Here is a 14,819-nt window from a genome sequence, read left to right as displayed (position 1 = left end):
TGAGTAGAATTCTGTATGGTCATGTAACACATGGGGTTAAAAAGAAGATGATTTGATTCTCTGTCCAAGTTAAGTACTCCCAAATTCAGACTTTGTCCATATGCCACAGTTCATGTGCCTATTGTCAGATAGAAATCAAGCTTTTGGTCAAGTTCTACCAAAATTATTCAGAAGAGTAATATTTTTCCTCTGTTTGTGTGTTTGTGTATCTGCAGGCAAATGGATTGGCCCTATCTCTCGAGAAGAAGCAACGCAACTTTGACAAAACAATCCTGGAATGGAAACAGAAATGCGACGAACTCTCAGCAGAACTTGAGCTCTCACAGAAGGAGTCTCGCTCTCACGCTGCTGAAGTGTTCCGTCTCAAGAGCACATACGAAGAAACCATTGAGACCATTGAACAACTGAGAAGAGACAACAAAGGACTTCATGGTACAGTGGCCAATTTTTAACCAAGTTTACGGCTAATCACAACTTTCAAACCTGTGTTTGAAAATGTATGAAATACTGTCTTGAATAATGCTTGTATACCAGATTGTCCTCTGCCAAGGAAAGGCAGAAATTTTAATACATGTGTAAACTCCCAAGTTGACTATCTGAGTCACATCCATGTGTAAAATAACTATGATTTGTTTTACTGACTTGCAAAAAAATAAGTTAAAGATAATAGCCAAGAGAAAAAGTGTGAATTTATTGAAACAGTTTTCTGCTTGAGTATCACTTGTTTGATCAAACAGTTTTAATGCCTTATGAGAGGACTTTTATGAAAAGATTTTATGCAAAGAAAGTGTATGGTTCCCCCAGATTCATCACAACCTCTTCCCTCACACAGATGAAATTGGAGACCTGACAGAACAACTTGGAGAGGGTGGAAAGAGCGTACATGAACTGGAGAAGGCTAAGAGAAAGCTGGAGATGGAGAAGGAAGAACTCCAAGCTGCCCTCGAGGAGGTTGAAGGTCAACTTGAACAGGAAGAAGGAAAATTCCTCCGTATCCAACTTGAACTTGCACAAGTCCGCCAGGAAATCGACAGACGCCTGGCTGAGAAAGAGGAAGAATTTGAAGCCACTCGGTGGGCTTTTCTACTTAGTTCTGCATTCTTATGACTTTTTGCAACCAAAAAAGTGGAACACCAAGCAGTCTTGGCAGATTCTGAGCAAACCAGTTGACATCCATGCTCTCAAATTTTTTTCCTTTTTGAAAGGAAAGACACATCCATTCCTATACTTTCTACCATTATCACTTCTGTCCTTAAAATTCTTCTCTGTGTGAAATTCCTTCTCTATTGTGTTCAATCTTCAAAACTGTCTTCTCGATGAAGTTCCTCCTCCTGTTTTCATCCATCACTTCTCGACTTTCTTCCTCTTTTTGTTTATCTCTCAAGGAAAATTCAGCATCTGCCATTGCTCTTCATATCATGCATGCCAAGTGTGTGTTCTTTGTGTTTTCTTTGTATCTTCTTTATTTTTCTTTCCAAACACTTGTCTCTCCGGTACCAAATACTCTGCCAGTCGTACCCAAGATGACGCTGAACCATTGCTTGCCCTTTCAATTTCAGTGTCGATTTCATCTGAATCATTCTGCTTGAGAATCCCAGTCAAGGTCCATGACATGATCTCTGATCCCCCAAAAAATTAAATCACCAAAAGTAAAAAGAAAAGCAAAGGAAAAACTTCCCTGCATCGAAAAAAGCCTTCCTGTCTGCTGTGAAGTTGTTTCTTGCGCCTGACCACCAACACTAGAATGATAGCAAGTATGGCCAGAGTTGGCAAGCTTGTCGTGGATGTGCAGGGTGCTTGGTACCAGAGTCCAGTGTTTCCGACCCAGGGTGACATGGAAGTATCATGATGTTTGTCTTTATAACAAGTGTATACATTCATCTAATACTCTCCTCGTTCAAGAAGCCGGCACTTGTTTCATTTATCATTTGTATTCTCAGCTCTTTACTAAGCATGCAGTCCTGCCGTCTCTCCTTGACTGTACCCTCACTCTGTCTGTGTTTGACTGTCTGCGACCGGGTTTGGCACGACTGCGACCGTTTCCTTGTATGTTCATAAGAAAGTGTGTTCTGAGTAGAATACTCATCTAGCGACTCCTTAATCTCCTCTTACATAATATGGTTTAATATGTGGTGGCCTGTCCTGGCATTCTGTTGTACCTTTCCAAATTGACAAAGTTCATCATAACATCTTTTAACTCAATAACTCTATACCCCTATCTTTGCTAACTAACCTGTGCTTGGCTAGAACATCCACATAACAGCATGCAAAGGTAATGCTCATTGTCACCGTAATCATTGCATGAAAGAGATCTAGCAAACACTAGCACTCACTCTGCCACGTTTTTGAAGCTATGATTTTTTTTTCAATTGAACAAAATGCAACGAAAGTATCCTCATAGTATTTACATGCATTTTCTTTCCTCTAAAGTTCCAACATTTTTTATAAAAAAAGATATTTTCAGTGAAAGATGATTTCTACAAGAAGCTGTTTTCACACTGATGTTTGGATTTTTGATAAAGTTTTCTGCAAAGCACTCTGAACTTAACACTTGCACATCATCACAAATTCGCTTTTTCCCCAAACAAAACTGAAATGAAAAAAGAAGTAACAACTACATAAAAAAGGAACAATTCCAAAGTGACAGACCCACAAGTTTAACACTTCAGGTACAGGTAATTTCTCATGCATGGCGAAAATTGCAAAACTAACCCACAATATGCACAAACGCACCGCACATCTCCTGTTTTCTGTTTTTGTAACCGGTGGCAATACCTATCCATTGTTACTACCCAAAACAGCAAGAACCACTCCCGGGCCATTGAATCAATGCAGGCTAGCCTTGAAGCTGAAACCAAAGCCAAGAGCGACCAGATGAGACTCAAGAAGAAACTTGAATCCGAAGTCAACGAACTGGAAGTCTCTCTTGATCACACCAGCAAGGCTCATGCCGAGGCCCAGAAGAACATCAAGAAACTGCAACAAAGCCTGAAGGTTAGGGGGTGATGGGTGCAAAAAAATGAGGGTTAGATATAGGGGAGTTTCTGCTTGCGTAGAGCATGCTTCTTACAGTCTGGTGAGGGAATTGAGGGTGAACTTTGTCCAAGCCAGCATCTGTGATGGTCTTCCTTGTTATGACTCTCTGGTGTACACTTGTCTTGTACCTGGTGCTGTGATGGATGGTGTCGCTGTGCATGTGTTATGTAAACCCTCCCACCGTGGTGTATCTAGTTTAGGGAGGAGGTCATTTTCAAACAGGCGGTACCTCGCGCGGAGTCCGCGGTGTCCCTCTTACCCTGCCGGGACGTGAGGTAAAGCAGTTAGCGCCTTTTAATGAGTTCGCATGCATAAATTGTCCCGCGGAAAACCGCACCGTTTGGCACGTCATTAAAGCTTGTGACGTAGTCTTCTGATCTTGCCGACAGTAACGCCGATGTGTGACAAGTCAAGCGAAAGAGCAAGGACTCGCACACGGTCATCTGACAGTGTTCAACTTGTCATATCAGTATTATGGCTTTTACCGGGGTCTGAAGAGGTCGACCGCAATTTAGGTTGAGTGACATTAGTGTCTATTGTTGAACGAATCAGATTGCATGCCCTCCTGGGATCCTACAACGGTCATCTGGCACTTCCTAAAACGCGTCTTAAATTAGAAATCGCGCTCGGGACTTTTCAATGCGTACTGTCTGTCGAAGTGACCTAGAAAAATTGCAACAAACACGCACACAAAAATGTGCAAAAAAACTTCTGCAACAATGTAGCATTGCATGTACAGATATGGTGATCCAAGGGCATGCGGAAGTCTTTAATGTAAATATTTTCGGTTCCACCAATAATGTGTACGCCGATTGGAAAGATGCACGCAGTTTTAAAACTGTACTTTTTCCCGACTGTAACATCGGGCAGTTGATCATATTTCTAAAATAAAAATGACGTCACTGATCACAAAGAAACGTGATGTTGAAAAGAAAGAGACCATGGTATAACTTGACGTAAAAATGCTGGTAATGTAAGTAAGTTTTCTTTTTACAGCTAAAGGTCTATTTGTTGAACACTATTTAAGTTCTGAAGCAATAATAAAACTACAGCTTACGTTAAATATTTTCCCCAGTGCGAAACTTTACGTCATGGTTTTAGTAATGCATAAGCTTACCAACTTTATTATGTTACAAACAACGTAGACAAACATTGGTTATTTATTTGAACACCCGAGATCGGAGCTATCTTTTTCCCTTTCAAAAATTTGAACACAGAAGCTTGTTTGGGTGGCGAGGAACATGTTGTGATAGAAGTATGGTCCCAAGAAAATTTCTCAGTATCGGGAGCGTGCGACGTGGTATAAAAAAACGATATGCACGAACTTTGAACTTTGAATGTACGTTACATCGGTCCGACAACTCAGGCTCCCGATCCCGTTCGTTCTGTTATGTTTCTACATATCCCGATGTTATTCAAGGATTCATGGAGTTGTATTTAGATGCCACTCGAATTAATAATGTAATCAGTTTTCTGTGATCCCGTCAAATCAACCGTAGGCGCTCTGTGTGTCGCTTCGCGATGCCGGTGTGTTGCACTTGCAACAAAAGAGAGAGAGAGAAAACCCCGATATCCGGATCAGCCAGCGATCTACAACAAATGTTAAAATAGCAATTTCGCAGCTTAAATTTCATCGAAACTTAGCGACATATTTTATTTGGCACGAGACTAGATGCGAACAGACGGTTTTTGACTACGTGTGACGGCGACATCGGGTTTGGGATATATTTCCGCTGCAATTCCGAGGTCGAGACAGGACAAACCTAGATCTCCTCTGGTTGGTCGTAAGATCCGAAAATATCGTGACAAATATTGGTTATTTGACTATCTGCTGATGTTATTTGACGGTAGTGTAATTATTAAATGTTGTAGTGCTGTACTGTTATGGTAGCGACGTCATTTTTTTTAACTTATCAGATACATGGCTGAACTATTAAACCGTGGATATGTGTCCTCATAGATTTTGCCGTCGAGCTTCGCGAAAACCTGCCCACTTTGTGCATTTGCTTTTAAATTAGACAAGTTCTTGTCTCGTTTATTCGGTAAGTTTAACTGGAATTTGGGCCGCGTTATAACCGGTTTCAACATCTGGTGATGCGGCTCGTTGGGGCGGTCGGTCTCAACTCTGTCTTTTTTTCAAGTTCAAAACACGGCCCTCGCGAGGCACTGCGTCATCAGGGGACATGTGAAATCGACTTTTCTCTGTTGAACGTGAGACTGACTGCGGAGAGGGCGTTGAACTCGTCAACCCTGCAACACTAATTTGTATCACTGATGTCTACAATACTACGCACGAAGTCTGCATTAGTGCATTGCCAGTGTTTAGTAGCGACATACGTTGAATAGTCTCAATTAATCAATTGTAGCCTACATTCTGTTTAAACGCCCCGAGTCTTTGGATACTGCCTTCATGACAGTCAAAATACTGTGAATGCTTCAGCATCATTCCTCAGAAAAAAAATGAATGAAACCTTACAATGATTATCATCTTTGCGTTCAGCCGACTACCCCCCCCCCCACCCCCGGCGTTGTCAGGTGGCCTGTCTTCTCCAGCGTATTTATTGTTTGACAATGTAACACTTTCATTTGTTTTTTGTTCAAACGGGATAAACGCCGGTCACACCTATAACATCGTTAACAGTTTGTCAAATATCAAATGTGTGGAAGCAACTTTATTGACTTCCACACTCAGTGCGTCACTCTCCCTTTTTAGCGGACGCGTGGTCCGTCAAACAGCGTACGATCTGATGAATGAGAGTTTTCGGTTCTTTCTTTCCGATTTTCCAAAGACACGTCGACTTTCTCTTCCGTGTTTGAGCGAAACAAACGTCGGCTTCATTCGGAAATGGTCGGCTATTCGTGGGCGTATTGTTAGTCCTATGGTAAGCTATACCCGACGTGAACGTCGGAATAATTCGGACTGTAGTCGGGAAAGCAAGGTTACCGGTTGACCTCAAGAGCGATTCCCAGTATACACCTTTCGCTGATCGCGGTACAAGTACTACACTGATAGCAACAGGTTCACCGATATCGCGATTGCATTGTCTGAACTGTTCGTGCCAGGGCAGTTATTGTTGTTCAGTGAGACGCGTCGGCAGCATGTTGCGATGGTTGTGCGGGACCCTTCGTTGATACTTCAAATTTCGTCACCATTTGTCGTAATATATCAACTAAAACAAGTCCCGTTCCGTTGTTATCAGAATATTTAGCTTGCCTTATGTCTGATCGAGAGGAAGCGTGCAAACAATACACTTCCTTTGGTCGTAAGATAGTCTAGAAGGCCGTGTTCGGGCCCACTATTTCAGACAGAATAAATATGTATCGGAGCGTATTTGCGAGGGAATCTAAGAAAACGCACATAGGATTCAGAACGACCAGGAGCAGAAAGACATCGAAAATAAATCACTACATAGACGGTGAAGCGTTATTCAACATGATGAAATCGAATGCAAGTGCAGGGAGATCGGACACAGAAAAGCCCTTAAATTGCTTGAAACCGTCGGAAATTCCGCAAATGCAGAAATCGGGAGCATGTCAGCGTTCGAATTTTGCCCTAAATAATAACATTACCCTGAAAACTGACGTTAAATACTTGTCATAGGCAAAGGATCCATATTAAAAATGTTTGTCTACTGTTGATATCAGTCAGCTGGCAGCATTACAGCATGAGCAATCATGATTTTGATCATTTTGCCACTGCGGCATTTTGCAGAGCTTGTCAAATTTTATGCATAGAATCAGTAAATTATTTGAATTGCTCTCAAACAGATCTGTAAATAAATTTCAAGGCAGTCACGCTAACTGGTATGTTAAATTTCTCAAACATACTTGGAAAACTACAATGCAAACAACGTAAAAAAACACTAATTTCCAATTAGAAAATGAAAAATATTTCGAGGTTATTTTGTAAAACACATATTTTTCTGTTTGCTCAACGTTTAAAACCTGGAGCATACCTACCTTGTTCTATAAAATCTTAAATACAGAGCTTCAATCCATTGTTTTGCTTCAGTTAATATTTTATTGAAAATTTTATTTAACATTTTATTGAGCATTTCCGTGAAATGTGGTGGGTAATATATGATCAGTTACAATAGTAATTTGTAGGCGAAAATGTATAGATGGCAGTAAAATTGCTACAAGTTTCAACCATTTGACCTTTGATCTTTTGTTTTGAAATTTGAGACCTTCGACGAGTGTTGAACGTCTGCGGCTAAAAATAACCAGCATGTCCCTCCAACTATCGCGCAAAGAAGGAAAAAATCAGGCTGATTTTCGTAAACTGCAGCACAGCCGTCACCCCTCCTAGCTTTTAATTCCCGCGGACTTACCGCGGACGTTTTAATGCCGCGGAGATACCTCGATCATTAGAGGAAAAGGGACTAAAATAAAGGTGTGAATGGCCCAACTCCAGCCTGCGGTAATGAGTTCGTCATGAATATTCACGGCACCTGAGGTGCGGTAATCACCGAGGTAAACGTATGAGCGGATACCCCGGAATCCGCGCGAGGTACCGCCTGTTTGAAAATGACCTCCTCCCTTAAGTTGTCGGGCGTTCCACATTTACCCATCCATTGTACAGCCAAGAGTTTCATTCATCTCCACTGTTTTGAACGGGTGGTGTGGTGGATCCAGGGAATTTAGACTGAAAGGTTTTAACAGTTACAAGCTGCTTGCACTTTTCATATGATTAACCCTTTCACCACAATGGTTCGGCCCAAACCCATTGCTGTCAATGGTGATTGTGGACCTGCTTACATGAAATTTAGGTTGAGCAGGTTAAATCCCATCCCACATTTAATTCGAGAGGATTAAGTTTTACTTGCATGCAAGGGCTCAAGAGCAGAATTTTCCGGTGGTGGTTTTTTTTTTACATTGTTTCCAGCACTTTGTCTATACTTCCCTCAGGATTAAAATTTGGATGTTGTGGTTTTGCATTACTAACTCCAGGGACCGGGCCTCATGTTGAGACTTAAACTTTCACTGAGAAAAGTTGTTCCGTTGGATATGTGTTTGTAGTTCCCGAATGTTGTGTTTCACTAACACGTGTTGTTTTTCTCGTACTTACATGTAGCTTTCTTAAAGGATGACTGTTGAAAGGTAGGCTATTGGATTCGTCTATTAATCATGTAGTGGTCGACATTTAGAAAGCTTCAAAGAGTCAGTGGTTGAAAAGATGTGCAATGTAAGAGGTATTGTGTGCTTAGTCCTAAGTCAAGCTGAAGTTCCCAAGTTTTATACTGGGGACAATGAGCCTGTAGTGGAATGCAGTTCTTCTAAGCTTTTGCAGCAAAATACGATGAACAACTCTGGACTTTAAAACAAAAAGTGGAGGATAAACTAGTTGCCGCATTTAGAAGCTAAAAGAAAAATATTTATGTATACGCATGTTATAACCAGTATGAGAACTTGGCAACTTCATCTCGCAAGGACTTAGCGCGGCCCATATTCCAGGGGAGAAACGCTATTTCACCTTTCCTTGTCAAATTTCTTGCCTACAGGACTTGCAGACCCAGCTTGAAGATGAACAACGCGCCCGTGAGGATCTGCGTGAACAACTCCAGTTGTCAGAAAGACGCAATACATCACTGAATGCTGAAAATGAAGACATCAGAGCATCATTTGAACAGGTTTGTATCGTCATCTTTCTGATTTTCATCTCATTGTATCAAAAAAGCTTCCCAAATCAGGCATACTGCAGTTGCATGGCTACAAAATATAAAAGGAAACATTGACTTATACCGTTCATAATTTATTCAGGATGGTCTGAAACCTCAAAATTATACCATTAATAATTTATTCCAGATGGTTTGAAACGTCAATATTATACCATTAATAATTTATTCAAGATGGTTTAAACCTCAGTGACAAGGTGATACAGGATAACATGAATAAATACCAACGATTCACTTTCCTTTTTTTTTATTTTATTCATTCTGTTTTTTTCTCCAGGCTGACAGAATCCGCCGTCAAGCTGAAGGTGAACTGGGTGATGCCAACGACCGCATCGGAGAGCTTGGCACCCACGTCAGCTCATTGACTTCTGGCAAGAGAAAGCTTGAAGCTGAGCTGGGTACTCTGACAGCAGAACTTGACGAATCATTGGCTGAAGCAAGAGCTAACGATGACAAAGCCAAGAAAGCTGTGTCTGACGTAAGTATACTCATTTGCAGCTAATCCCTCATAACAAATTGTGTATTACACCAATTACGCAAAGCATCTATGAGTGAAGACTTGACCGATAAAAAAATTCTTGTAAATGATTAACCCTTACAGCACCAAAGTCAATTTTTGTCACCCTTATAAAATATACCTAAGTCAATTTTTGTCAGATTTTTGCCAAAATTTTGATAAAAAACTGTGGCCAATGAAATGTTGTGTTCATTTGGTCCAAAATTATCAGAAAAATTACAGAAAAGTTCATAAAAATTGGTAAAATGTTGGACTAAAATTTTGGTGGGAAAAAATACAGCATTCAAAGGTTTAAGTATGCTTCGTTGTCTTTTTCTGTTATATTCATGATTTTTTTGTTTTTGCATTTTTGCAGTGTGTCAGAATTGCCGAAGAACTCCGTTGCGAACAAGACCATGCCATGCATGTTGAGAAGATCCGCAAGCAACTCGAACTGCAAGTGAAGGATCTTAATGCCAGAATCGAAGAAACTGAACTGATCGCTTCCAAAGAAATCAAAAAACAACTTAGCAAATACGAACTGAGAGTAAGTTTTTTTCTTCATTCTACTTCATTGACTGATCAGCAACTCTAACACTGAAAGAATAGTTTTTTGAAAATTTGAACTTACTCATCTGTGTTAAATTACTTTCCAACCCTTGTGTTATGAGAATTTGAATTGTCAGTCATTGTGTCTTGGAAACATACTTGCAATAGAGAACACATTTGAAAACCTGCCTGACAATTTTTCCAACAATTTGACTTACAGATCCGTGAACTAGAAGTTATTGTAGAGGAAGAGCGCCGTCATCGCGCCGAAAGCGAGAAGAACACACGCAAGGCTGAACGCCGCGTCAGAGAGATCATTATGACACAGGAAGAAGACCAGAGGAACGCCGAACGTCTTCAAGAGCAGATTGAGAAGTTGATGGCCAAGATCAAAGTACTCAAACGCCAACACGAAGAGGCTGTAAGTAGCTGAAATTCAGTGATTTAGTTGCATTTCAAAGAATCACAGATTATTCCTCTGTGAAGTTACTATAGAATGTGAATATCCTGAGAGAGAGAGAGAGAGAGAGAGAGAGAGAGAGAGAGAGAGAGAGAGAGTGAGAGTGTGTGTACTTTTGATATATAAGCCTTTGAGTACAGCAGACTTCTTCAGAAATCCCACTTCTACCCCTGGCATCACAATAAGGTCATGATCACTCCCACGTTAACAACATCGTATCTTTTTTTCTTGGGAAACCTGCAGGAGGATCAAGCCAACATCAACTTGTCCAAATTCCGCAAGGTTCAACTTGAACTGGAGGAAGCCGAAGAACGTGCTGACATTGCAGAAGCTGCTCTGGCCAAACTGCGCACCAAGAACCGTAGCCAACTCGCATCATCATCATCTCGCACCAGCTCGGTAAGTACACCGCTCTAGACAGAAAAAAATTGGATGGAAAGACATCCAGGATTGCCATGCTACACAGTTCACTGAAGAAATATGCAGGAAATGAAATTGCATTGTTTTTATTATAGTGAATGTTTGAAATACACAAATTTTTCGTTGGGTAGCAAGTTTGATATCAGTAGTTACTCTGTCTGTTCAAAACCAGAAACTTTCTAAACTTTTTTCTCAGCAAGAAACTTGGTGAACTTGTTTTGTGGCAAAGGAGTGAATTTTGTAGCATCTGATTAGTCATTAGATGTGATTTCTGTTCCCTTTCCATGCTAACAGTTTCCATGGACGTAATAGATATTTGTAAGTATAGAAGATGGAAATCTGATGGAATTTTAAGACCATCTGAGAGACAGTGGCGGGAAAGGAACTTTGGCAGTGCTCAGAGAATGAGTAGAAAATAGTATGACCTTTTTAGACTTATCTGTGAAAATTTGTACACAGCTGTCCATAGTGTCACAACAACCTTGTGAAATTTGCAGAAGGTCATGGAATCATTTATTGAAATCATGGGCTTGCTTGCATGGTCTTGAAAAAGTTAAGTCATGAAATCAGCCAAGAATCATTGTATGTGTTCAGTATATCCACCGCCACTGCTTCTCAGAGGGTGAAAGCTTGAAGATATTCACCGTTTTGTCATCTCCATCACATTGGTTGCTATTCTCCATGTTGTGTGTGTGTGTGTATGTTTGTGTTTGTGTGCGTATCTGTTTGTTTGTTGGTGTTTTCTTTTTCTTCTCTCCTGACTCTTCCTGTCTACTCTTCCGGGGTTCTTGACATCGAGCAGATGGTAAGCGCAAGTGTGACAACCAGCACCAAACAATAGAACAGCAGTTCCAAACGACTGTAACTTATCAATCAGTTCCCAGTAAGTTTTTTCATGTTGACCACCCCCAGCCAAAAGCCCGCAGCCTGCTGTAGCTCCTGCGTTTATCCGCTCCCAGACCAAAGCTTCACGTTGACCAGCACCAGCCAGAATGTGTGTTACGTAGTTTCACTCCGGTGTCTGTCAGTAACCGTCTTCTCCTTCGTAGCCTACTCACTAGGAAGCGTTTTCTTTTTTCTCTCTTTCTCTTTCTTGTTGTCTTGTCTTTATCTACCCTCTTGCGCAGTCCTCCTTCACGACTGGTTCTGGTGGTGTCATTGTTAAAAAGACCTCCAGAACTACTGTGGTGGAAGAATCTTCATAAATAGTTAAATGAAGGATGGTAAATACTTTTTCCTAGAGCTTTGCATGTCCGGAAGAAAACCAAGGAATACGACTGCTTGTCCGTATGCTTTCCATGCATGCTGTGGAGATATATATTTTTTTATCTCAGTGTCTGCCTGTCTTTCAACTCTCATTCTCCATGTGTCTGTCTCTTTTGTGTTTGCGCATGATTCATTTTTTTTTTTTTTTGCACACTTTTCATCATCATTGGCTAGGATCTGCTTGAAATTTTGGTGTCCACATCTTCGTCACCAAATGCAGATGTGTCCTGCTCACAGGGATGCGTCTGTATTACAGCTGTAATGTTTTAGGAAAATACACAGGAAAAAATTTGTTTGTGATACATCTGAAAATGTTAGCCATTACATTGGAAAAACTTGAAATGAACAGCTTGAAAAAATCCTGATTTGATAGTGAACAAAATGCATTTTGCACTTGAAGTATGGAAAGATATCCAAATTTGAACCCTAGAGCAATTTCATAACAAAATGACTCAAAAAATCTCATGACTGACCCCCATCCAAAACTTGACAATAACAAAACAAAAAGGAAAAACAAAATCCACTTACTGGTTTTGCATGAGAGGAAAGTTCTTGATAGGGTCACACAGTTAGGGATACATTGCTATAGATTTGAATGACTTCATCATAACCACACTGTTAGAGTGAATGGAAGTGCATTGGGTTGGCTTTCATAATGTGTTTCATTCAATCAGCATGGGATGTATGTAATGTTCATTGCATTCACTTTCAGACATCTGTCTGTTTCCTCATGGATGCAAGTTTTTTGCAAGCCTGCACAATCCATTGGTTCAGAACTTTGGCATGGGTAGATTTTGCCAGGAAAAATCACGTCTGTTTTTGTTGGACTGAGCGACTGCCAAAAGAAAAAAAAAGTAGTTAAACAGAAAATATCATGAACACTGTGGAACTAATTGCATTCAGTTGAGAGAATATTGTGACATTGAAATACAGAATGAAAGCTATCCCAAAAGGCATGCCATGTCTATTCACCTAAACCATCTTTGATATCTTCCTCCCCTCCTTGAGAATGGTATGGTCCTTTGGAGTCAAAGGTCAATCCTAGTTGCAAGGATCAAGGGGAGGGATAACATTTAGGAACAAGCGACTAAATTGCAGAAAATAATTCTTTAGAAGTATTATTAGAGTGAAAGATTCAGCTGTGTGTGGGGGCGCTCTGCAACCTCCCTCCCACCATGGTGTGAAGTAAAACTAGAACCTGAAAAGAAATCTGTTTCTTGATCAGAGCTTAGAGTCGCACAAATTTTAGCTGAGCTTCAACAAAGTTGCTGTTTCTCATTGTGATAGATTGGCAATAATACTGAAATCCAGATGAAAAGTGATTTCGGAAATTTTCCCTTGTGTGAATGTACATCAAACAAAGCATCACAGTTCTTGCACAAATACAAGTGAAACACGCTGAGACAAGTATCAATGCTGTGAATCACATATTAAATGCAGGAACTCAAATCCTCATATCTTACTTTCATATTTATGTTTTTCCTCAGAGCATGGTGCTCTAACACAAAATAACAATTTAACTTCATCAAATTTGAGAACGTTTCAAATTTGAGAAGATGGGTTGTGATCGTTGTCGGACCTCCTCAACTAATTTCCCTGCTTTCTGTTGCTTTTCTTGTCCACAGGGTGGCTATTTAACAAGAACGACGTACTCATCGCGAAGTAGTGACCGCTATAGTGATCGTGGTAGCGTCGGCTCACCATCCAATGGGGGAGATGAAGAAGAGTAAATTTTATGAAAAGTGCACAGAATAACCAGTCAAAAATGTTACCAGTTAGTCAGTGCCTCACCAAGATGCAATCTAAATTCTGTCCAAACCGCAGAATTCTCTGTAGAATTCCTTGAAATGCTTCAGACAATTTCCGGGGGGAAGTTATCAAAATTTTGGGAGGAAGAAAAAAAGGTTTCAATATTTGAAACAGGAAGGACAAAAGGGGAAAACTTCACTCTTTTTAGTATCTTTCTTGATTTTATTGCCTTTTTCTAGGAGTTAAGTTTCAATCTGAGACTTTGTAGAAAAAAAAATTGTTTTTTTTCCCTCACTTCAGTTAGCGATATGAAAGGAAAGCATGATTGTGTGAGTGAATGCCGAGATATTGCCTTGCATCGTAATCATTTCATTTTGTGCCTGACGAATGATTGATGTAGGCAGGGGTTTATTACAAGCCAGTCAGCTTGCAGTCTGGCTCCATCATGTAGCGAGAACTAATTGTATAAAAAACATAAAATCAAAAAAATTTTTACTAAGAAAGAAAACCATGGACAGATTAAACTTAACTCTTTTAGCTCTTCAGTATTTACTGCTCTCTGTAGAAAGTGAAGAAAAATACAGGCACTTGTATCTGGTTATTATTATTTATTACAATATTGTAATTAAAAAAAAATAGCAAAGAGGCCATTCTCCCCCAAATTGGTATGGTATCTTGTATCCCATATTTACCACTATTCTTACGCCATTGTTTCTACTTCATAGGCCTTATTATTTTTTTAAAAGTATTCGTGTGGGTTGTTAGTAGAACTCTTAGCAAAAAAGACTTGTTAGAAGTTATTTTTTTGTGGGAAGTCATCAGCCACCCGAGTCCGCAAAACTAATGTATTTTCCTTTTTACCAATGCTAATAAAAAAATACCATCAGAAGAAAAGACAAAAAAGCAACCGCCTCTGTGAGTTTTGTGTGCGATGAGTGGTTGAGTGAGCTAGGATGTTTTTGAGGACTTGAACTTTTTATACTGAAAACTGCCAAATCACTGTTTAAGACTGCCCTTTGGTTTAATTTTGATGTGCCATAATGGCTTCTTCAACACAGTTTCATCAAGAAAAGCAATAGAAAATGTGGTGTGACTGCTTTTATGTTTGAAACCTGAAAATTGGAAAATTCAAAATTTTTTCTCTGTGAAAACCATCACAGTTCTTCTA

General features: G+C 40.1%; 1 protein-coding gene across 8 annotated transcripts in view; it reads left to right on the top strand.

The window, feature by feature from the left end:
* Nucleotides 1-14,554, top strand: part of LOC139151273 (myosin heavy chain, striated muscle-like) — a 64,470-nt gene extending 49,916 nt beyond the window's left edge. For 3 of the 8 annotated variants that reach the window (XM_070723950.1, XM_070723952.1, XM_070723951.1), the window contains 10 exons: nucleotides 216-432; nucleotides 833-1,073; nucleotides 2,802-2,994; nucleotides 8,538-8,666; nucleotides 8,989-9,189; nucleotides 9,584-9,754; nucleotides 9,977-10,177; nucleotides 10,460-10,615; nucleotides 11,439-11,519; nucleotides 13,528-14,554. In XM_070723950.1, the coding sequence (XP_070580051.1) occupies nucleotides 216-432; nucleotides 833-1,073; nucleotides 2,802-2,994; nucleotides 8,538-8,666; nucleotides 8,989-9,189; nucleotides 9,584-9,754; nucleotides 9,977-10,177; nucleotides 10,460-10,615; nucleotides 11,439-11,477 (1,548 nt within the window). In that variant the 3' untranslated portion in view covers nucleotides 11,478-11,519; nucleotides 13,528-14,554. Of the gene's footprint in view, nucleotides 1-215; nucleotides 433-832; nucleotides 1,074-2,801; nucleotides 2,995-8,537; nucleotides 8,667-8,988; nucleotides 9,190-9,583; nucleotides 9,755-9,976; nucleotides 10,178-10,459; nucleotides 10,616-10,930; nucleotides 10,961-11,438; nucleotides 11,520-11,763; nucleotides 11,860-13,527 lie in introns of those variants that run through there. The other 5 variants (XM_070723948.1, XM_070723949.1, XM_070723946.1 and 2 more) reach the window with 3 other exon arrangements.
* The last annotated feature ends 265 nt before the right edge of the window (nucleotides 14,555-14,819 follow it).

The sequence above is a fragment of the Ptychodera flava genome, chromosome 15 (assembly GCF_041260155.1).
Source record: "Ptychodera flava strain L36383 chromosome 15, AS_Pfla_20210202, whole genome shotgun sequence".
NCBI classification, from domain to species: Eukaryota; Metazoa; Hemichordata; class Enteropneusta; family Ptychoderidae; genus Ptychodera; species Ptychodera flava.
The sequence above is the reverse complement of the archived record's forward strand: the minus strand, read 5'-3'. Positions and strand labels throughout refer to the sequence as shown.